The following is a 24630-nucleotide window of genomic DNA, read 5'->3' as shown; positions in this document are numbered from 1 at the left end:
TGTCAGGGAATGTGCGGTATGTGCCAAAAGTAAACCCTCCCGGCAGGCACCTGTCGGTACCTTACAGCCTTTGCCCGCCCCGAGTGAACCATGGACCCACTTGTCCATGGATTTTGTGGGTGAGCTCCCCAGGTCTGAAGGCATGTCGGTCATTTGGGTGGTAGTCGACCGCTTCAGCAAAATGGCCCATTTCGTGCCTTTGAAAGGACTCCCCTCGGCCCAAGAATTGGCTGACCTATTCATTGTCCACATTTTCCGGCTGCACGGCATTCCGGAGAACATTGTGTCCGATCGGGGAGTCCAATTTATCTCTAAATTCTGGAGGGCATTCTGCCACCAAATGGGCATGAAGCTGTCTTTCTCGTCAGGCTACCACCCACAGACGAATGGGCAGACTGAACGAATTAATCAGTCTTTAGAACAGTTTTTAAGATGTTACGTTGCGGAGGCACAGAATGACTGGGTGAAGTTTCTGGCTTTTGCAGAATTTGCTCAGAATAATTTAAAGAGTTCTTCTTCTGGTTTTTCCCCGTTCCAGATTGTGACAGGGAGGTCGCCCAAGTTCTCCCCTTTGCCAGTTGCCTCTTCTCCATTCCCAGCGCTGGAGGATTGGCAGAGGTCACTCAGGGACAATTGGGGAATTGTTAGAGATAATTTGCAGAAAGCGTTCCAAAGTCAAAAGGGTCAAGCGGACAAGAGACGTTCCATGGAATGGAAGTTTCAGCCAGGGGATTTAGTCTGGGTGTCCACACGTCACTTGACCCTGAAGCAGCCTTCTGCCAAACTGGGCCCCAGGTTTGTGGGTCCGTTTTCTGTGACCAAAAAGATCAACAACGTCACTTATACCGTTGATCTCCCCGCCAGCATGCGTGGGGTGAGATCATTTCACGTATCCCTGCTCAAACCAGCAGTCCATGTGGGCCCTACTCCTCCTCCTCCTCCTCCTGTCCTGGTGGATAGTCATCCTGAGTTCGAAGTAGAGAAAATTTTGGACTCTCGCATTGTCCAGAACTCAGTACAGTATCTGGTACACTGGAAGGGATATGGCATTGAGGAGAGACAGTGGGTACCGGGGACTCGCATGCATGCGGATGAGTTGAGGAAAGAGTTTCATGCCTTACACCCCGAGAAGCCTGGTAGGAGTTGTCCGGAGTCCACTCCTCGGGAGGGGGGTACTGTGATGAAACGCGGAAAAGCCGCTGTCTCTCAAGGCGAGGCGGCTGTTTCCGCGTCCAGCATGGCGTCACAACGCGGAAAAAACGCCGCATGCCGCTTAGGCAGAGCGGCGGAATCCGCAATGGAGGCGGCTCCCGCACTCAGTTCACTGGATACATTGCAAGACAGTACTGGTGTGGCTGGGACTGATAGTCCACCAAGATTCAGACTTACACGCGCGCGAGCACAGAGGCAGAGTTTAAATAGCTGTTAGAAGGGAGTCGGCTGACCAGCTGGGTCAGCTGACAAATTCCACTGCTCCCATTGGACCAGCAATTAGGGAGGTCCTGGAAAGGTCCTAGAGTATATATACTGCTGGTTGTTCACTTGCTCTTTGTCTGGCGTGCGATCACACACGTGGGAGCACCCAGATCCGTAGTCAGATCCGCAAGTGTGCCGGGACCAGCTGGAGCTGTAATCCTACACTTAGCTAGATTCTGTTGATAGCTAAAGTACTAGTTTGATTGTGATTATCTGTTATGACTTTTGCCTGCCTTGACTACCCTTCTGAACTCTGATCTTGTACCTCGTTATTTCTGATACTCTGTTGCCGAACCCCGGCTCGCTCCTAGACTCTGTTTCTGCCTCCTGATTTTGTACCCCGATATATCTGATACCCCGTTGCCGAACCCTGCCTGTACTTTGACTCTGCCTTTGTCTGCTGATCTTGTACTTTATCTGTCTGTGTGTTTACGACCTGGCTTGTCCGACCTCGAGAACCGACCTTACCGTTAGAGGCGGTTCCTCGCTCTGTTAGCGATCCTTCCTCCTGAGGGTCACTTTCAGATATACCTTCCTACTGTCAGTCTGACTCCTCCCGTCTTGGAGAGCTCAGGTCTGCGGAAGGAATCTGTGCAGTACTCCTTGCTGCATTGAGGCCTTGTCCTCTAAGTGTTACAGTTACACCAAACACTACACTCTACCCAGGTGAACAGAGGTTAGTTTGTATATCGGATTATCGGTGAGACTGCAGATCACTTATAATCTGGTATATATCTGTATTTCCGGTGATACTGCAGATCACCGGTAATCAGATACTCTCTGCGCCCACCGATCGTTACATCAGCCACCGCTGGCAATAGAACAATCGCACGGACAAGACAAGACAGAATAGGCAGTACAAATTATAACACAAACCTGACTGCACTAAATAGGAGTGCAAGGAGCACTCCCCAAGAATTAACTACACTAGAATATAGTAACAAGATGCTGAGGCTCTAAGGTAAGTTTCCCTACAAAGGAACTATGTCAAGCAAGGAATTCTGGGAGGAAATGACATTTATACTAAAAACCTTCAAAGGAAGCAGATAAGCAATTTGCTTGACAAGTGGATGCAAATCAGTCAGCCTTTCAAACTGACAGAAAGGACTCTTTTCCCTGCACTGAACTATGCAAGCTGCATAGGAAACAAAGCAGTCCAGGGAAACAAGTCCAGCAGAGCGGATTCTGACAGTTGCATCTCAACTGACCATTTACAGTGATCCCAAGTTTCAGTGCAGTTATAAAAAAAAACAAAAAAACAGTCATACTCCCAAAATGTACACATAAAGCAAATCATTAGGATTGGTGCAATCATGATTAAAAGTGTGACACCCATCAGTAAATAAACTGAAAAAGAACAATGGTGTTGCGTTTAGCAGTGGAGAAAAATATAGAGCATAAGGGTTGCTGTTTTTTTTAAACTGATTGCTACTTATGCTATGTACACACCATACATTTTTTCGGTTCGATAGATAAATTCTGTCATGTCCGATCCCAACCCGTATGAGTGTTACCTTGATACAGGGTTGTTTGAGCCTCCATTTGCTCCATGGGAGATTGGGGCTTTGATTGAGGAGTTTCTTGTACCTTTAAGAGGTTTAAAGGTTCTTGTACCTTTAAGAGGTTTAAAAAACTAGACTCTGAAACCAAAGAGGACTTTCTTTCTGAATGTGTAAGACTTTTTCTTAACCCTGCATTTCAAATCACTGATCCGTCCACGTGGGCTCTCCAAATAGCTTATGTTCTATTGCAAGGAGATCTGTTTCAGTGGGCTTATGAGATTTTGAAAAGCAATTCCTGGAATGTTAAGCCTTATCAGTTTCTTACATTAATTTTTTCTCACTGGTTTAAACTGCCTTCCTTACCACCTATTCTTGATGGGTGTGTACCTGCAAATCAATCAGCTGTTCTATCCATTCCATGCAAAACCATTCAGTTTGATAATGAATGCAGTAACCGCTCCCTTGCATCTAGACAGCAGCCACTTATAGCGGCTAAGACTAAAAATGGAAAGTCTAGGAAGGCTTCCCAGCTGAAAGATCAGTTGCCCATAGCAACTACAAATAAAAAAAATTCTGTAAAGTCTGAAATTTGGAACACACTTGAATGTGATAAATCCAGAGAAACTTCTCAGCCTCAGGTTTTAATACCCCAAGCAAAAGCATATGTGGATCCTATGATAGGCAGAGTTATTCAGTATATTAAAGGAGTAAGAAAATATATGTGGTTGATTTCTCATAAAAGTGAATGAAAATGGATAAGAAAAGATAAGAGAATTGAGCAGAGAATTGAGCGGAAAATCGAACAGAGAATCGATAGGACGGAAAAATCGACTAAAAAAATGCATCGTGTGTACTTAGCATTAGATCTCATTAGAGAGGTGCCCTATGGCTGTTCCTGGATGACATGAATGACATTACTGATTCATTCTGTTTTTCTTGTAGATTACCAAATCCTTGTTTAGGCAGTCTGATCCATTGTTTTTTTGTTTTGTTTTTTTTGCTATACTTGTGTATTCCAGTTGGAAATATGGTGGGTGGAATAATATTATCCAGTTTTTATGAGGAGTAGTCATGTGTCACCAGTTGTCCGGTCTTAACTTCAAGGTGTGGTTTGGCTACTTGCTTAAACAGAAACTGTGACCAAGAATTGAACTTCACCCCAATCAGTAGCTGATGATACCCCCTTTTACATGAGAAATCTATTCCTTTTCACAAATGGATCATCAGGGGCTCTGTATGGCTGATTTTGTGGTAAAACCCATCCCACAAGAAACTCTGAGGACCATGGTACTCCTGGCAGTTTCCTGTCTATGACCCTTGTTGAATTGTGGGAAATCATTTTTACAGCTGTTTCCAACTGCCAAAACAGCAAGCAGCAGCTACATCACCTGCCAGCAGTAAAAATGTCACCATGTGATAAATGTCAGAATGTAAATCATGGATTTAAAAGATTTTACAATGGGCAAACACTGACTAAATCACTTATAAATAATTATTGTAAAAATGAAGCACTTTTTTATTACATTATTTTCACTGGAGTTCTTCTTTAACCACTTGCCGACCGCACACTCATACCGTGCAGCGGCAAAGTGGTAGCTGGAGGACCAGCGACGCAGATCTGCGTCGCCAGGTGCCTCCCTAATTAATCAGAAAGGGCCGCTCGCGCAAGCGGCCGTTTCCTGTTAGTTCACGGAGCGGGTCTCCGTGAATAGCCTGCGAGCCCGCTGATCGCGGCTCGCAGACTAAATGTAAACGCAGGAGACATTTGTCTCCTTTGTTTACATTGAACGGCGCTGCTGTGCAGCAGCGCTGTAAGGCAGATCGGCGATCCCCGGCCAATCAGCGGCTGGGGATCGCCGCCATGTGACAGGGGACGTCCTGTCACAGGCTGCACAGGACGGATAGCGTCCTGTGCAGCCCCGATCACCAGGGGGGACAGGTAGGAGAGGGAGGGGGAATTTCGCTGCGGAGGGGGGCTTTGAGGTGCCCCCCCACAAACCTTAGGCAGGCAGGAGCGATCAGACCCCCCCCTGCACATCATCCACATAGGGGGAAAAAAGGGGGGTCGATCTGATCGCTCTGCATGCACCCTGATCTGTGCTGGGGGCTGCAGAGCCCACCCAGCACAGATCACAAAAAACAGTGCTGGTCCTTAAGGGGGGTAAAGGCTGGGTCATCAAGTGGTTAAGTTACTGCTTTTCTGTGTATCTTATTGTTATGTATGCCTCATATATCTTATTTTTGTATTTCTACTTACATCTAAACTACTTCTCCTGCTCCGTCCTATCCCATCTGTCTGAGACACTACCTAGCACTGTTTTAGTTACTTACGTTGATGTTCTTGTTCTACATAACTCCCTGCTGCCATAGTCAAACCTCATTTATGTCTTTTTCCAACAATTGACCATCTTTCCAGAATCTCCACCTTTTATATTAGTGTTCATGTGCCTTAGTGTGCCCATAGTATTCCTAGTCTGGTGATTGTCTACTTCATGCTGTAACCCATGTTTTCTTACTCTAGCACACCCCATTACTATAGGTACTTTTCCATTGACCCTGTGGATAACTAAGCACTAGTAAGCATGCCTTTATAAAGGGGCAGCTACAGGAAGGGAGATTTTACTCTGTAAGTGGGCACATATCTATAGTCATTAGCTAGGTGCCAGGGATTATGTCTCTGTTTTACCTGTCGATGAATGATATGTCTGACATCTTATAAAAGTAATCTAACATCCTTAACTGATAACCTGCTTCCTTCCATGCATTATTATTCCCTTCTTTAACACACTGCTGTAAGTAACCATAACATCCTCACCACCACCATCAGCAACACACACAAACACACTCATTCACTCACGTAAGCAAAGTTTGTGATTACATCTTCCTAAATCTTGTGGAAGCATGTGCAGCTGTCTAAGCAAACATGTACTACCAGGCTCCTGAAAGCTTCTTATAATAAGAGACGGTTTATTTGCTGTGCCTAGGGATGTTGCATGCTACAATATTTTTTTTTGATACTATATTAGAATGTTTAAACAACACAAATAATAAAGGTTTAATTTATACTCCTACTTCTTTGTTCGCATTACACAAGAATTTGTTGGACACTTCTTGCTGTTTAAATTCATATTTGGAGTGGTAGCAGCTGCAGCAAAAGCCGTGAAAGCAAACAACCATAGACCAATAAGAAAACCCCAGTTACATAGCCTTTGGAGTAGGTTGTGTTATGATAGCAGCTGCAATTGCCTTTCCGAACATTGCTTGTAGCACCTGAGTGTGATCCTGATGAGTGTGCCATTCAATGTACTTGTTTAAAAACCTTAAGAAAAACACAGTGAGAAAAATAATCTAAAGAAAGATGGCAAAAAGAAAAAATAAAGAACAGATTCTGAAATAACTTTCTTTCTATAGTTACATAGTTATTTAGGTTGAAAAAAGACATATGTCCATCAAATTCAACCAGAGAACAAAGTACAACACCAGCCTGCTCCCTCACATATCCCTGTTGATCCAGAGGAAGGCGAAAAACCCTTACAAGGCATGGTCCAATTATCCCCAAAAGGGAAAAAATCCTTCCCGACTCCAGATGGCAATCAGATAATATCCCTGGATCAACATCACTGGGCATTACTTAGTAATTGTAGCCATGGATGAACATTTCAACTAACATGCCAGAAGGGCCGGATTTCTGGGAAGGCCAGAAAGGCCATGGCCTAGGGCGATAAATCAGATAAGATAAGAAGGGCGGCAGGACTTGGAGAGACAAGAGGTCATATGTCAACGTAAATCACCTCTTCTGGTCCCGCAGCACAGCCAGCCAGCACCCTGCTCTGCACTAATAGCTGAATTCCAGAGTTCCCCAATCACTGCTTCTCTCTCTATCTCACTTTCTGATATGTTATGACAAATAGCATCTGCTGTCAGTCACTTGATGATCCATTCCTCTGTATAATGGACATACAAGTTGATGTGAGAAATACCAGGGATGTACATTACAAAGCAGATAGAACTAAAAAGTTCTGGAGAGTTTTAATGCAGGCATTTACAAACATCAGTGAGCTCTGCCAGTTTCTTCACCTCTTTTACAGCTGTGACACTGACCCCAGCAGTTGTTAATTACTTTATCTAACCCAAATTTATGACTGTTTCTCTTTTTTTCCTAGCTAGCAGTGACCTCTTCTCTGCTTCAGTTAACTCTTTCCTGACTCATTTTTTTGTCCTTCAGCTATTACCATCTATGAGAACTGCAGGAATCCTTCTACTTTCCTGAAGCAGTATTGGAGCATTGCACCATCTTAGCCATCAGTGAAAGCAGAAAGTTTTGAATCAGTATGATACCATTTATTGGCTTAAAAGAAAAGAGTACGCTTTCTGCTTAAAAGCCTTCTTCAGACTTTGTTCCTGTATACTGTCAATATGTTAGAACACACCACCATATGTACATTCAGCATTCAAAAGGATGCATAGATTTTTCAGCAAATATAAATAAATATCATTCAGATGCTTTAAAGTGGAGCTGAACTCTTGCACAGGACGGAAGGAAAACAGAAAAATGCACTCTGTATGTATTTAGAGAGCCTGTCTAATTCCCTCTCATCTGTGTCTAATCACAATTTGTAATTTTATCTCTACCCTGTGTCACCTGCCTACCACAACATCTAAGCTCATTTGAAAGCACAGGATGTTAACAATATGTCTGCTTCCATGAAAGCAGGAAGTAGACACACTGCAGATTCATTGCAGGATTTGTATCAGCTGTAGCAAAGAAATGTTTTTCTTTAAAGGTTATGTTGTTGTATATCTTTTAGAGCAGAGAGGAAGTTCTGAGTTCAGGTCTACTCTAATTACAACAGAACATCCAAAGTGGGTCTTAACAGGATGTTTGTTACTTACCTGTTCTCTGTTTTGGATGGGCTTCTCTCCATTGCACTGCCCTGCCAGTTGTGGCTCCAACTGCAGCCAGTCGCACAGAGGACAAAGAAGCAGTGCGTGCTCTGGCCACTCACGTTCCCTGTAATTTCTCGCTCCTGCCCAGATGGGCACAGCCATAGCCGGCCTTTGACCTGAGCGACTGGAGCGGTTGCTCAGGGTGCCTACTTCCAAGGGGGTGCCTATCAGTGGCGGACATACGGCCGTGCAGGCCGTGCCGCCGCACGAGGCCCCCTGAAGTTCCGTTTTCTTCAGGGGCCCATTAAGTATTTTTTTTTTAATTTTTTTTTAATTATTTTATTCCCCGGGGGGCCCCCCGATTCCTATCCTCCCTCCCTCCCTCCCTCACCTCGGGGGCCCCCCCTCCCGATATGCGCGGCGGGAGAGCGAGCGAGCGAGCGGCAAATGCAGGAAGTCTTCAGGGCTCTCCAGGCATCCGCTAGAGGCCCAGCCGCTTAGTCTCCAATATGTCTCCAGTTGGAGACATATTGGAGACTCAGCGGCTGGGCCTCTAGCGGATGCCTGGAGAGCCCTGAAGACTTCCTGCATTTGCCGCTCGCTCTCCCGCCGCGCATATCGGAAGGGGGCCCCCCGAGGTGAGGAAGGAAGGGAGGGAGGGAGGATAGGAGTCGGGCCCCCCACCCGGATAGCTACCCACCCGGCTACCTAACCACCTACCCACCCGGCTACCTACCTACCCACCCACCAGGCTTCCTACCTACCCACCCGACTACCTAACCACCCACCAGGCTTCCTACCTACCTACCCACCCGGCTACCTACCCACCCACCCGGCTACCTACCCACCCGGCTACCTACCCACCCACCAGGCTTCCTACCTAACCACCCACCCAACTACCTAACCACCCACCCGGCTACCTACCCACCCGGCTACCTACCTACCTACCCACCCGGCTACCTACCTACCTAACCACCCACCCGGCTACCTACCTACCTAACCACCCACCCGGCTACCTACCTAACCACCCACCCGGCTACCTACCGGGCTAGTTACCAACCCACCCACCAGGCTACCTACCCACCCACCCGGCTACCCACCCACCAGGCTACCTACCTACCTACCCACCCGGCTACCTACCTAACCACCCACCCGGCTACCTACCTAACCACCCACCCGGCTACCTACCGGGCTAGTTACCAACCCACCCACCAGGCTACCTACCTACCCACCCACCGGGCTACCTACCTACCGGGCTAGTTACCCACCCACCCACCAGGCTACCTACCCACCCACTCACCCACCCACTCACCCACCCACTAGGCTACCTATCCACCCAACCACCCATGGGAGCTGCGCGCCGGATGGAGGCTGGGACAGGAGGTCTGCTGCTGCAGGTGAGTAAATGTTTTTGTTTTATTTATATTAGCAGGTGTATGTTCTGGGCAGGTCTGCCACATGATTGCATGTATTTTCTGGGCATATCTGCCGACATGATTGCACGTATTTTCTGGGCATATCTGCCGACTTGTTTGCACGTATTTTCTGGGCATATCTGCCGACTTGATTGCATGTATTTTCTGGGCATATCTGCCGACTTGTTTGCACGTATTTTCTGGGCATATCTGCCGACTTGATTGCATGTATTTTCTGGGCATATCTGCCGACTTGATTGCACGTATTTTCTGGGCATATCTGCCGACATGATTGCACGTATTTTCTGGGCATATCTGCCGACATGATTGCACGTATTTTCTGGGCATATATGTGTATTTTCTTGAGAAAACCTGCACAATTATGTGAATTTTCTGTGGAAAGGGTCACCAAAACTTGGGCCCACTGTCTTTGCGTTGCACTTTTCAAGGGAACCTGAGGTGAGAATAATATTGAGGCTGACATATTTCTCTCCTTTTAAGCAATACCAGTTGCCTGGCTGCCGTGCTGGTCCTCTGCCTCTTATTCTTTCAACCATAGACCCTGAACAAGCATGCAGCAGGTCAGGGGTTTCTGACAATATTGTCAGAACTGAGAAGATTAGCTGCATGCTTGTTGCTGGTGTAATTCAGTTTATTACTGCAGCCAAATAGATCAGCAGGGCCGCCAGGCAACTAGTATTGTTTAAAAGGAAATAAACCCTCACCCCGGGTTCGCTTTAAGTTACAGTTAGCTCCGCCCTCATCCGGTCATTGCCACGCCCATTTTTTGCCGCGGCGCTACGCGCCGCAGGTTCTATCCACTATTTTTTGCGCCGCAGGTTGTAGCCACGCCCATATTTTGCCGCGGCCATAGGGGGCCCACAATTACAATTTTGCACAGGGGCCCACTGCTGGCTGTGTCCGCCACTGGTGCCTATAGCTGGTAACCTATACTGAGGGCACCTACACCTGATTTTCTATACTGGGGCACCTATAGCTGGTTAGCTTTACTGAGGGCACCAACACCTGGCTACCTATACTGAAAGCACCTACACTTGGCTACCTATGGGGGAGATGGAGACCTTCAACTGAATTCCTATACTGGGAGCACCTATGCTTGGCAACCTATATTGAGGGCACCTACACATGAGATCCTATACTTGGGGCACCAATACCTGGCTACCTACCTATACTGAGTCTAAAGGGCATTTTTGGGGGGCGCACTGCGGCTATAACGCGTGGTACAAATTGTCGGTGCTGTGCTATCATTCTAAATGTCTAACTGTCCCACTAATTGTTTTTATTAATATTCCTAAAAGGTTCTAGCCTTCGTTTTTAAGTATATTCAGGATAATGCACTCTTCCATTCATGGTTATTAATAGCATTTTTTCTATTATACATATGTGACGTGTCACAAAGATCTGAGGATTTGGCGTGATGTGTCACGACATCAAAAAGGTTGGGAACCACTGCACTAGGAGATATCTCAGGAAAAAAGGTGAATTGCATATGGGCCCGTGTGTGTGTGCATGCGTGAGTGTGCGCACATGCGCGAAGAGGATGAAGGGGTGCACAAAAATCAGGTTTTGCTCAGGGCGCTATGACACCTAAAGCTAGCCCTGTGCACAGCAGCTGAGGCCGGTACAGTGTTATGCATTCTTGACAAGTACCAGTCATACATCAGCGTCATTTCTCAAGTATGCATGCCCAGAACACTATCGGCTACTGTGCACATTCGGGCAGGAGCGCTAATTACAGGAATTATTTGTTGAATGGGGGGCAGAGCAGCACAACTGAAATGAGCCCGTTCAAACCAGTGATCACTAGTCAGAGTGTTGGACAGAATATTTTTTGGTGGTGGTGGGGGGCGGTGACAGCAGGCCTAGGGCACTGTAAAGTACAAATCCGGCCCTTGAAAGTGCCTTTTCGAACATTGCTTGTAGCACCTGAGTGTGATTCTGATGAGTGTGCCATTCAATGTACTTGTTTAAAAACCTTAAGAAAAAATACAGTTCGATAGATAACCTAAAACAAAATGGCAAAAAGAAAAAGAAAGAACATTTCAACTAACACCAGTATTCCCTTGAAAATGTTTAGAAATACTGAAATAAATATCTGCATTAACTGGATGGCAAAAGACAGCCACACTTATACTCACATACCTATAACTTTAAAAAAAATCCCACGCAGCACCTCAAGATTTATACCTAACATAAACATGTAAAAAGCTAAAAAATGCAGCATTAACTAGCAAGATGGTGCTTTCACCCTGAAAGTGCATAAAAATTACCTAAACTACTTACACTCCCTGCACTACATATGCAACAGCTCCTTCTCTACTTTGACTAATTCCATAGCATCTTTCTACAAATGAAGAAAACCCTGCCCATGCCTTTTATACTAGGGAAAAGCTTTATTCTGTTGTTTTTAACTGATTTACTATTAGGATGAGTATTTGAATGCTATTTTCCAGTGCTCAGTAGTTACAGCATGAGAATTGACAAAACTACTGGCAGTGGATAACTGAGACAACAATCTTTCGTTTCATAAGTATATAACATGGAGAGCTTAAATTAGAGCAACAGATCTAAAACTCTTATGTAGACAAAGGAGAAAATAAAACAAATAGCCAGAAAAGCAGCATAAAACAAATACTTCATGATAATAAATTTAATAATGAATGATACCACAATTTGACAACTGTAAAAGAACCTTGGTTGGTTGTACAATCAGGAGCTGCTGACATAATTCAATGTCAAGTTAAATGACAAATAGGATGCAGATACAGAAAACTGATGCAGAAAAACATAATAAAGTATAGCAGGAACTGTAAGGCTGGGATGACACTAGACAAATACAAAAACTGATGCGTTTTTAGTTTTAGATAGACCAGTTTGTTACATTGAGTATCAATTTTTCATTTGTGTTTTCTGTTCTATTTTCTTTCACTACCCACTTGGTATACCCATCGGTATCCGCTTCATCCAGCCGATTGGGAAAGATCATGCAAGACCCAAACTAGCATTCTGCTTATTGGAATGGACCGAACAGATCCATTCTGAACAAACTAATCTGAATGGATCCTATTTCTTTGCATAGAATCCATATGCATTTGCCCTATGCAAACTGGAACATTTTTATGCGCAGTGTGAAAGCAGCCTAAGGTGCCAGACAGATGGCAATGATAATGTCATGATGTGTGTTGTGATCAACGGCCTACTTCATCTGTGGACCAACTGTAGTGTTAAAACAAAATATAATTCCATTGGGACAAGGGCCTTCTTCCCATCTATGTAAGAGCCAAAAAGGAGGTGGGACAATGCAATGAAGGGGATGGATGGTGTTATCTTTTTAATACATTAATGAGGTAAATAGATACTAGGGGTCTCAAAGCAGACTCCTTAACTGTTTAATTGAGGCTTAATCATTGCTTCCTGTGAAAGTCAGAGTGAGCGGTGTGGGTATTTCATCCTCTGTCCTCTCTCTCTGCAGTGCAGATCTGCTTTGCACTCTGGCCACACCCACTGCCATTTGCCACCTTCTCATCTTGGTGGGGATGGGCTTCAGGCAATGTAAGGTGGTGACTTAGTTGTGTGTAGCCCCACCCCCAATTGTGTGTAGCCTGTTTTGTAAGATAACTAGGGTCATATACGGTATATAATTATTATTATTGTTTTTATTATTAAAGTAGAGGTGCCTCACTTGCTGGGCGGGCCTGCTCTTTGAATTGCATTGCTGCTAGGTCCTGTACATTTAACCCCTAATGTGATATAAGAAAATAAGGGCCAGGATTGGGGATGTGGCCCATGCTGAGGGGCAGAGTTTAGGGAATTAGAATCTCTGTGCCTACAAGTTCCTGAAGTGTAAATCTGGCCCTGGTCACCCCTTGGGGTCATGCACAAGAGAGGAGTGAGCAGCAGCTCATAATATGCTTTTCTGGTTAGTGAGCAAAAAAAGCAACATGCATTGAAAGATGAAGAGGTAGTATGGTCTAACAGATGCAGCAACAAGTAATGTTTCACAACAATTTATGCCTACGCTTATAGACTTGGCTGGGCAATGCATTGTTAGGATGAGCTCAAGTTTTTTTCCTATTGAAATTCACATTTTCTCCTAATAAAAACTTCCTGTGAATAGATTTTTCACAAGATGTACATTTTCACAAAAAATGTGAAGTTTCTTCAATAGATGTTTTATGTCCATTGACTTCAATGCATTTTATAAAAATGTGTTAAAGCATGCACTTTTATACTTTTCAAGTATACGTGAGAGAACATGGCTTTTCTTATGGCCATTCAGTTCAATGCAGGTAGCAAACATACACTTTTGCGAGCCCATATATTTTCAGTTGTATTCTCATCAGAGCAAAATTGTTTTTGCAATCATATCAGTTAGTTTATAAATACAGGGCCTGCGGCATTAAATCAGGTGAGGCCTGTAGCTGAAAGAAGACAGATGTCGGAGACAGTGTCTGAAACTTTTAATTCTGGATTTTTTTCATCATTGCAGATTTAGCAAATCAAGCCTTATTAAATATCAGTATATGGTAGTGGACAACAACAACTGTTGTGGATAGACTCAGTAAATATTTAACATATTTGGCAACCTACAAGTTTCTCTAATGACAATCTTAAATTAAGAGTTTTTATTCTCTCTAAAAATGTTGATTTAGCAACATGCATTTATTATTATTTTTTTAAATTGAATAGAAATAAACAAATTAACTTACTTATAAATGTGTTGAATAACAATGGATATATTAGTATAATCATTTCATTATAATGTACACTCACCACAACATATTCATCTTCAATATACAAGTTCATGAAAAGTAGGCAAAATATTAGAACTCCGAGGACTGGTATTGCTGAACGCTTTCGAAAACATCTCATTGTATCCGCTTGTTTCAACTCAGATTTTATAGAAATCAAGGAAAATATTGCCTAAGGAGAAACATAAATAATAAATATGTATTGTTTTGTCTGAACATGTGCTACCTGCTATAAAGAGCAAATATGTTAGAAAAGTACATTTTGTATTAAGATTCATTCTGTGTACAGGTGCGAAACTAGATTACATGAGGATAATGACAATAAGGGTTATGATAATAATCGTTTTTTTTAATTTTGCATAAACATTAGTGGGTGTTCGGGTGGCGTTACTTACAATCAGGCCTGGAACCCACTACAAATCACTATCGCTAATCGTGATCGCTAGCGATTCACATGAGCGTTTTTAAGCAATTTCATGAGCATTTACTGGAGATTTTGGTAGTGATTTTAAAAAGTGTGAGCTTTTTGCCAGCGATTGTGTAGCGATTAGCGATTAATTATCGTTTTTAACTCTGATTGGTCCTTTCAATTAATTTCAATTTTTTTACAGTGTGTAGTAATTTCAAAACGCTAGCAAAATCGCTCTGTGTAGGTTTTGCCGAGCGATTACGCCGGGGTTTATATAGTTTACATTGCAGAGACGGTAACCGCTAACGCTAACCGCTAAAATTGCTGCATGTCCTGCATTTGCAATTTTGGTAATCGCAATCACTTCAGTGGAATTTGGTTCATTAACATTAGCTGAGTGTTTAGGGAAATTGCTAGCATTTTGAATCACTCCCTAAACGCTCACAAAAATGCTCTAGTGGGTTTGAGCTCTAACAAAAATGGGTAGCAGCAAATTGCGGTTAACATTATCTAATGTTATCTAACAGAATTCTTGCTAACTAAGGGGTTGATTCACAAAAATGTATGCATAGGCAGTGCTCAGCAACTTTACCTATACTTACCCAAAGTGAGGAAGTTGTGCAAATAGCAATGTGTATGGTGCAAGTAGCATAGCGTGCACCTTGTGACCTAGGTAATGCGAGTTGCACTATTTGCGTGTTCTTGTGTAAGTATCGGTAAAGTAGTCGTGCACTGCCTGCACACAGCAACTGTACTGAAATTTTGTGAATTGACCCCCATGTTACTCTAGCAGCAGCTTGAAGCTCTACAGTATTGTATTGTTCTAACTAAAATCTGGTTCTGTAGAGCCATTACATGAGTGAGCTTCATCTTGCTGTTAGAATAATTTAGCAACAACACCATTGGATAACTTTAGCAACAACTTTGCTAGAGATTAAGGCCATAATTACAGTGGTGTGCTGCAGTGCGGTGTAACCACTGCTTTGTAACGCGGCTTGCTGCATGGCAATGCATCACCTGTGTGATGTTCTCAGTGCGGTATAACGAGTGGTGACATGCAGTTCATTACTGCTAAAGGCACCTGTTAATAGTAAATGTGAAGCATACTTTTCATTGACTGTATGCTTCACTGTAACCGACGCAACGTGAGGATAACATGTGGAGCTGCTTTCCCTGTCCTCTGCATTCACAGGGAATGCAATGGCACTGTGAGCATGGCCTATGGGTCCTTTCACACTATGTGCTTGATTCACTAAACCGTGATACCTCAAATATCCTACCTTATCGAAGATATCACACCTAATCAAAGATATCACACCTTATCAAAGATATCACACTTTATCAAAGTAGCATAGCGAGCGCTACAAACTTATGCCAGCTTATTGGCAATGGAACCCGTCGTGCCCTGAGCCCCTGCGGATATGGTGTAATATCTTTGACAAGGTGTGATAACTTTGATAAGGTGTGATATCGTTGACAAGGTGTGATATTTGAGTTATCACGGTTTAGTGAATCAAGCCCTATGTAAGTTGTGTTGCAATAAGAGTGCAATGCAACTGAGTCAAAAAGTAGCACCGTGCAGTACTGTTGTGGTGTGACCATACAGTGAGGCGCTGCGATGCAATTATATATTCTGTTGTACTGCAAAGCAATGGTATAAGTGTGAAGGAGCTCTCCCAGGAGATATGCTACTGTTTCAAATATCTGTATATGTGCCATAGTTCTTGTGTATAATGATAGCACAGTTCATATTTAACAGCATTAAAGAGTTGCATATTCTTAGCACAATTCCATAAAAAGTGCATATCACGGATATATTTATAAAAGATAAAAAGAAATTCCATGGATTGGTAAACTGATCATAAAGGAACTGCGAGCCCATCAATAATATAATTGCAAAGCACAGCTTTGTCTTCATTCATCATTCATGTATCATCACTCTCATCGCAAATTGAAAAACAGGGTATTTATTGCTCATCATTGTGCCATGGAGATCATTCCATCATAACCATATGGCCAAATGTGTAGTCAAACTATAAATATATAGCAGAGGAACAGCCTTAACTATACAGAGCCTTAGAGTTCAGTTTGCACATAGCTGCTGTTTAATGCTAGCTATGGCATAGGCTAGTGCCCCTGGATGCACAGGGCTATAAAGCTATGATATTGTGGCTCTGTCTCCAACTGATTGAGTCTGTTAAACAGCTGGCCATTAATTTCCTCCTAAAGAAATGAGTTACGTGGCACTGCATAATTTCAGGGATCCTATCTTTAGCACAATGAAAAAAAAAAGCAAAGGCCAATCATTCATCTTAATGAGAAAACATGGACATAATCATTTGAACTGATGCTTTGTTCTCACAACTCAATAGTTGCAACACAATATGTAAAAGTGTCTATAGACACATCGATTTTCCCATTTGATTCCCTGCAGATTTAATCACTCTGATTGACTTGGAAGGGAAATCAGTTCTCTTAAATGTCAGATTGAATGTATTCTGACTGATTTTAACCAAAAATTGGTCGAAAGTATCGATCAGAAAAATGGAAAATCTAGATTGAAGGGGGCGGGGCAGGCGCAGCGGTAGATCGACGACCCGTATCATTGCACTGCATCAAACTGTGCAACACTCAATCTATTTTCAATCCACTCCTTGCTGGAATATGTTAGCAATCCATGGGGTTGATTCACTAACGTTAGCACTGCGTAGCAGTGAGAGTTATCAGCTGTTGCGAGCACTATAAAACTAAGCATGCCTTAATTAGTCTCATTGCTTGCTACAAGCCCTATTGCCCTCATAGTGTGCGTAATGGGGGAGCCGGCAGTTAGTGCACGCTATGCTGCTGATATGCAGCATAGCAAAAGCTACCAACATAATGCAGCTCAACTCCTCCTGGCATCATCACCAGCGGGTCCAGTCACATTAAAGGACCTGATCCCCGCACTCTGATTGGCCCAATAACTCTCGCTGCCATGCAGTGCTAACATTAGTGAATCAACCCCATGTGCTGTGTTTCAGAGCATAATCAATTATTTGAAACATTGGGCGCAAATCTAAATTTGTATGGCCAGCTTTAATGTGCTCACATGCTTATTGTTGTTCCTGTTTGATTGCCTGCAAATTTGATATGCAAGGAATTAATTCTCCTAAAATGTCAGATCAATTGACTTTTTGGACAATATTGACCTGAAAAAAAATCAATAGGACAGGATGGAAGATCTAGGTCTATTAAGAGTGGGGCAGGAGTGTTAGTAAATCGACAGCCCATTGCGTTGCATTGCATCAAACGTTGTAATACTGCAGTTCGATCAATTTTCAATAGATTCCCTGCTGGAATCTATTGAAAAAAAATGATGTGCAGTGTGTGATAACGATCAATTACTTCTTTAATTTATTCCATTCAAAGAGGAATAGATCATTTTGCCTTATCGGTAATTTCGAGACGCGTGATGTTGGCACAGAGATGCTGACACTGATAATTAGCTCCAATTAGTGGTAAACTAAACTCACTGATGACCTGCCCTTATGCCTATTTCTAGTTCCACATTAACCTTTATCCCTGGTCAATGCCTGACGCTAACCTTCCTGCTAAATATAAAACATCTACATCAGCTTTGCTATTCCACCACTCTATTTACAATAAGAGCATTCACTTATCTATGAATTAAAAGATAAGTGTACTTTTAGAATATTTATCTTTGCTTAATTGGCCTATTTGCCTCAATAAGAAGACAATAGATTAATTAGTCTTCACTTGGAATGATCCCTGAGGGCTCTATGGTTGGGCCTTGTTTTAGTAATGTCATGCTGCCTGAAAAGCTGCAAGCTGAATCATTTGGCTTGATAAATATATGAAAATATAGTTTCTTTTACCTTTTTTTTTCTGTGTGTTCCTACCTGTAGATTTTTTTCTTAATGGTAGCAGCGCGGAGCGCATGCTGGGATGGGGATATCCAGCTGACCAGTGGCGTAACTAAGGAGCTAGGGGCCTTAGTGCAAGTTTTACATGGGGCCCCAAGAACCTACCAAGGACAGGTGAAGTGTCAAAGAGGTGTAATCAGAGTAAGAAAATAGTTTGTTAAGAATTACTACTATTAAGTGCACATTTAGAGGTGTTCATTATCAGCATAACATAAAAAAAAAGCTAATAAGATGGATGAAGGAGGGCCCTTAGTGGGCCACTCTAGCCCAAGGGCCTGGGGTGGTTACAACCTCTGCTATGGGATATTGCTATGCCACTGCAGCTGACGTATTTCCTCTCCGGTACTGTGCACATGACTGAGAGTGTGTGCATGTGACACTGCAGCTGACGTATTTCCTGTCCGGTACTGTGCTCATGACTGAGAGTGTGCGCATGTGACACTGCAGCTGACGTATTTCCTGTCCGGTACTGTGCACATGACTGAGAGTGTGTGCATGTGACACTGCAGCTGGCGTATTTCCTGGCCGGTATTGTGCACATGACTGAGAGTGTGTGCATGTGACACTGCAGCTGGCGTATTTCCTGTCCGGTACTGTGCACATGACTGAGAGTGTGTGCATGTGACACTGCAGCTGACGTATTTCCTGTCCGGTACTGTGCACATGACTGAGAGTGTGTGCATGTGACACTGCAGCTGGCGTATTTCCTGTCCAGTACTGTGCACATGACTGAGAGTGTGTGCATGTGACACTGCAGCTGGCGTATTTCCTAGCCGGTATTGTGCACATGACTGAGAGTGTGTGCATGTGACACTGCAGCTGACGTATTTCCTGTCCGGTACTGTGCACATGACTGAGAGTGTGTGCATGTGACACTGCAGCTGACGTATTTCCTGGCCGGTACTGTGCACATGACTGAGAGTGTGTGCATGTGACACTGCAGCTGGCATATTTCTTGTCCGGTACTGTGCACATAACTGAGAGTGTGTGTATGTGACACTGCAGCTGATGTATTTCCTGTCCGGTACTGTGCACATGACTGAGAGTGTGTGCATGTGACACTGCAGCTGGCGTATTTCCTGTCCGGTACTGTGCACATGACTGAGGGTGTGTGCATGTGACACTGCAGCTGGCGTATTTCCTGTCCGGTACTGTGCACATGACTGAGAGTGTGTGTATGTGACACTGCAGCTGACGTATTTCCTGTCCGGTACTGTGCACATGACTGAGAGTGTGTGCATGTGACACTGCAGCTGGCGTATTTCCTGTCCGGTACTGTGCACATGACTGAGAGTGTGTGCATGTGACACTGCAGCTGGCGTATTTCCTGGCCGGTATTGTGCACATGACTGAGAGTGTGTGCATGTGACACTGCAGCTGACGTATTTCCTGTCCGGTACTGTGCACATGACTGAGAGTGTGTGCATGTGACACTGCAGCTGACGTATTTCCTCTCCGGTACTGTGCACATGACTGAGAGTGTGTGCATGTGACACTGCAGCTGGCGTATTTCCTGTCCGGTACTGTGCACATAACTGAGAGTGTGTGTATGTGACACTGCAGCTGACGTATTTCCTGTCCGGTACTGTGCACATGACTGAGAGTGTGTGCATGTGACACTGCAGCTGGCGTATTTCCTGTCCGGTACTGTGCACATGACTGAGAGTGTGTGCATGTGACACTGCAGCTGGCGTATTTCCTGTCCGGTACTGTGCACATGACTGAGAGTGTGTGCATGTGACACTGCAGCTGACGTATTTCCTGTCCGGTACTGTGCACATGACTGAGAGTGTGTGCATGTGACACTGCAGCTGGCGTATTTCCTGTCCGGTACTGTGCACATGACTGAGAGTGTGTGCATGTGACACTGCAGCTGACGTATTTCCTGTCCGGTACTGTGCACATGACTGAGAGTGTGTGCATGTGACACTGCAGCTGGCGTATTTCCTGTCCGGTACTGTGCACATGATTGAGAGTGTGTGCATGTGACACTGCAGCTGGCGTATTTCCTGTCCGGTACTGTGCACATGACTGAGAGTGTGTGCATGTGACACTGCAGCTGACGTATTTCCTGTCCGGTACTGTGCACATGACTGAGAGTGTGTGCATGTGACACTGCAGCTGGCGTATTTCCTTTCCGGTACTGTGCACATGACTGAGAGTGTGTGCATGTGACACTGCAGCTGACGTATTTCCTGTCCGGTACTGTGCACATGACTGAGAGTGTGTGCATTTGACACTGCAGCTGGCGTATTTCCTGTCCGGTACTGTGCACATGACTGAGAGTGTGTGCACGTGACACTGCAGCTGGCGTATTTCCTGTCCGGTACTGTGCACATGACTGAAAGTGTGTGCATATGACACTGCAGCTGACGTATTTCCTGTCCGGTACAGTGCACATGACTGAGAGTGTGTGCATGTGACTGAGCAGTGAGTCTTTTGGGGGAAGGTTGCATTCGGAATCCTGGTCTACTTCATGTAACAAAGTTTGCAATTTTACTGTGGGCATATTGCACCACAACATTGTAAATGGACACATAGAGATGATCAGTAATTCTGAGTTGATGTAAAGTTTATGGCACTGCATCTTATTTGGTGCATTACAAAGTTGAATAAAGTTGCGTAAAATTGCAATAAAACTTACATCATCCTAGCATTATAATCATTTTATTGACTATTCCTATTGGCTATTTTTCTTTTTTTGCGCAAGCTTGCAGGCCAATTAAACAAGATTAAGTGCAATCACAGTGCACTATAAATACGCTTACCATTAAAGTGGAATATAACCCAGTATTTCTTCTTTGCTCTAAAAGATTATTTACAGCATATAATATACTAACACAATGTTGTTGTTTTTTAAGTAAAACAGCATTTAAAGGGTTACATCACAGGACTGACTTTTTCTCCTGCAGGGGCTGCGGCAGCAGAACTAGTGATTGGCTTATCTTTTGTACACATTCTTTACTTGATACAATTAAAGGAATACTATCGATACCCAAGTGTTCTAAAGTGACAATGTACAAATAATGTCTAAGTAGCTGTGTAAACATTTTCCTACTTTTCATGTTAAATATCAGAGGCAAAAGCTGTAATTTATTGAGGGTAGGATTTAGCTATATTGGGACAAATCAATTGCAGAAGGGGTGTCTGCTTCAATGCACAGCCAGAGTTTCATATCAGACTACAGAAAGCAAATATCAAACATATCAAACTCTGAAAGCAAAAACAGTATGAAAAGCTGTGACAATTAGTTACATTTCCTCTGCTCTCTTCAGACACGTCAGTCAGAAACACAGGACACAGGAGCTGCAGCTCTTGGGAGCTCTCTTTCTCTGTCACACACAGAGTTACACAGAGTTAACTGATCAAGTGTGAGGGGAATTTCCCCTCTCCTCATGGCTCAGTCTGCCGTCAGTTTTGACATCAGTAAAGTTTGAAAATATCTTGATAACAGTAAGCAAAGAAATTGCTACTAAAATGTATACACCAGTACTTAGCAGCACTTCCCAAACAATTCCTGTGTCAATCGAAAAAAAATATCTGAATCGATAGTATTACTTTAAGTAAACATTTTCTGGCTGGGCAGAAACTTATGCTAATGAGTCCTGGAGTAAAACACAGGTCAGACAGCACTGATGGCTGCATTTAAAACAGAATTACAACAGTTATGAATAAAATGCACCAGCAGCTTTCAAAGTAAATAATCTGAACTTTGGGAAGCTATAATTTATAAATGAATAATAATACTTATGCACAAAAGCAAATATGATAATTGTATGGGTTATAAAAAGTAGGAAAACACATTTTTGTTGAATATTTTGTCAGAGTTTTAAACCGCTTTAGCATGGTCTAGTCAACTCATGTTGTGTACTATATATTTCTTACTATTTTCGTAAATTACTAAATAATACGTTTTAATCCATATTTTATCTGCATTAAGCCATAATAATTATTTCATATTAATGAACTAGTAATTGGTTTTACATGCATGTTTAAGTATGCCATCCAAGTATGCAGGTTGAAATCTAAGCAAGGATTACATATCAATGTGAATGATGATTCATTATAACAGAGAAAAAAAAAACACATTGATATTTAATCCTTGCTTAGCACTTCTGGCCCCACTCCCATTTTTAAATGAGATATTAGACAAAGGAAGCATGAGTACATAGCACAGTTTTTAAATGATATAAAGCGATACTTCATTTAAAGAGCAAAGCATATCCAATACTCTCTAACTAGCTGTGAGAAAACGCGGAAAAGCCGCCGCGCGTACTCAGAACAAGGCGGCTGATTCTGCGTCCAACGCGGCGGTTGGCATGCGTAGACCTACATCTAGTAGTATGGCCGAACGCGGAGAAACCACCGCATGCCTTGAGAGCGGTGCGGCGGAATCCGCGTCCAGCGCCGGCGGGTGCTTAACAACACATGTCTGGTGTTGCTGGGACTGATAGTCCACACAGGTTCAAAAGGACGCGCGCGCGCGCTGAGAGGCAGAACTTATATGACAGCCAGAAGGGAGTCAGCCGACCAAGCCGGTCAGCTGACGGTTCAACCACTTCCCATTGGTCCAGCACTTAGGGGAGGCGCTGGAGAGCGCTTTGCTATATATACTGGGTGCTGGTCATTCTCTGGTTGTCTGCCGTTGCGATCACTACGTGGAAGCACTCAGACCTTATTGTCAGAATCTGTGTTCTCTCTGTTATACTTCAGACTAGTTCCAGGGTGTTGATGATCAAGGATCTCACACCCAAAGATTAGGAATCTGTGTTATCATTCTGTGTTATACTTCAGACTAGTTCCAGGGTGTTGATGATCAAGGACCTCACACCCAAAGATTAGGAATCTGTGTTATCATTCTGTTATACTTCAGACTAGTTCCAGGGTGTTGACGATCAAGGACCTCACACCCAAAGATTAGGAATCTGTGTTATCATTCTGTTATACTTCAGACTAGTTCCAGGGTGTAGATGACTACGGAGCTCACACCCAAGACTAGGAATACTGTGTATCATCTGTGTTATACTTCAGACTAGTTCCAGGGTGTTGATGACTACGGAGCTCACACCCAAGACTAGGAATTAGCTTTACCATCCTGTTATTCTTCAGACTAGTTCCAGGGTGTTGATGATCAAGGAGCTCACACCTAAAGACTAGACATTGTTGATTATTTGTTATGACCTTCTGCTTTCCTGACCTCTCTTCTGATCTCTGATTTGGTACCTCGCTATATCTGATACTCCGTTGCCAAACCTTGCTTGCCTTAGGACTCTGAATCAGTCTCTTTTCACTGTATCTTATCTGTCTGTCTGTTGCCGACCTGGCTTGTCCGACCTCGAGAACTATCTCCTCTGTTTAGAGATAGTTCACAGATCTGTCAGTGACACTCCACCATTGGTGTCACTCACACTCTGGTCCTTCCCACTCTCAGCCTGACTCCTCAGGCCATTGGAAGGAGCTTGTTCTTGGGCAGTATCTCTTACTGCCTTGCACCCTCTATATGGGTGCTCTCCTCAAAGTATTACTGTTGCACCAAACACTCATATTACTCAGGTGTCCAGAGGTTAGAGATATATCTGATTATCGGTGATACTGCAGATCATCAATAATCGGGTATATATCTGTATTCTCGGTGATACTGCAGATCACCGATAATCAGATCCTCTCTGTGTTACACCGATCGTTACAGAACGGCAGACCAAATGCAAATGGACGCACTCACTGGCCGTCTGGGCACACTTACCACTTCAGTGGATAACATCAACCAAGTGCTGGGTAGTCACCGGGCGTTAATTGACGCTTTGTCCGGGTCTATACAAACCCTCCAGACGGCTGTGGATGAAGTGCGATCTCCTCCTAGCACAGACATACGTATGCCTGTACCTGAAAAGTTTTCTTGTCACAGATCTGACTTCCAAAATTTTAGGAGTAGAGCGTTATCATACTTTGAGTTGAGACCTAGATCCCCAGGAACTATGGCCCAAAGGGTCACATTTATTAAAACTTTGTTATCAGGTGATTCTGAGACCTGAGCGTACAGTCTGCCCGCCGGAGACTTAGCCCTGACCTCTGTGGAGGAATTTTTTAAAGCCATTGCTATAATTTACGATGGTCCAGACATTGCATCGACTTCTGAGCGGAAGCTCAAACTGTTACGTCAAGGCAAGAGTCCGGTTGAGGAGTATGCTGCTGAATTTAGGAGGTGGTCAGTATCAGCCAGGTGGGACACCTTTGCCCTTTTGGATT

General features: G+C 43.7%; 1 protein-coding gene across 1 annotated transcript in view; it reads right to left on the bottom strand.

Annotated features, from left to right (window-relative positions):
* The window catches only part of MGAT4C (MGAT4 family member C), a 248749-nt gene that overhangs the window by 12940 nt on the left and 211179 nt on the right, over positions 1 to 24630 (bottom strand). The window contains exon 3 of the mRNA XM_068272780.1: positions 14075 to 14224. Within this exon, the coding sequence (XP_068128881.1) occupies positions 14075 to 14173 (99 nt within the window). The 5' untranslated portion in view covers positions 14174 to 14224. The remainder of the gene's footprint in view (positions 1 to 14074; positions 14225 to 24630) is intronic.

Source organism: Hyperolius riggenbachi, chromosome 3 (genome assembly GCF_040937935.1).
Source record: "Hyperolius riggenbachi isolate aHypRig1 chromosome 3, aHypRig1.pri, whole genome shotgun sequence".
Taxonomy (NCBI): Eukaryota; Metazoa; Chordata; class Amphibia; order Anura; family Hyperoliidae; genus Hyperolius; species Hyperolius riggenbachi.
This window is presented reverse-complemented; position numbering and strand designations above follow the sequence as displayed.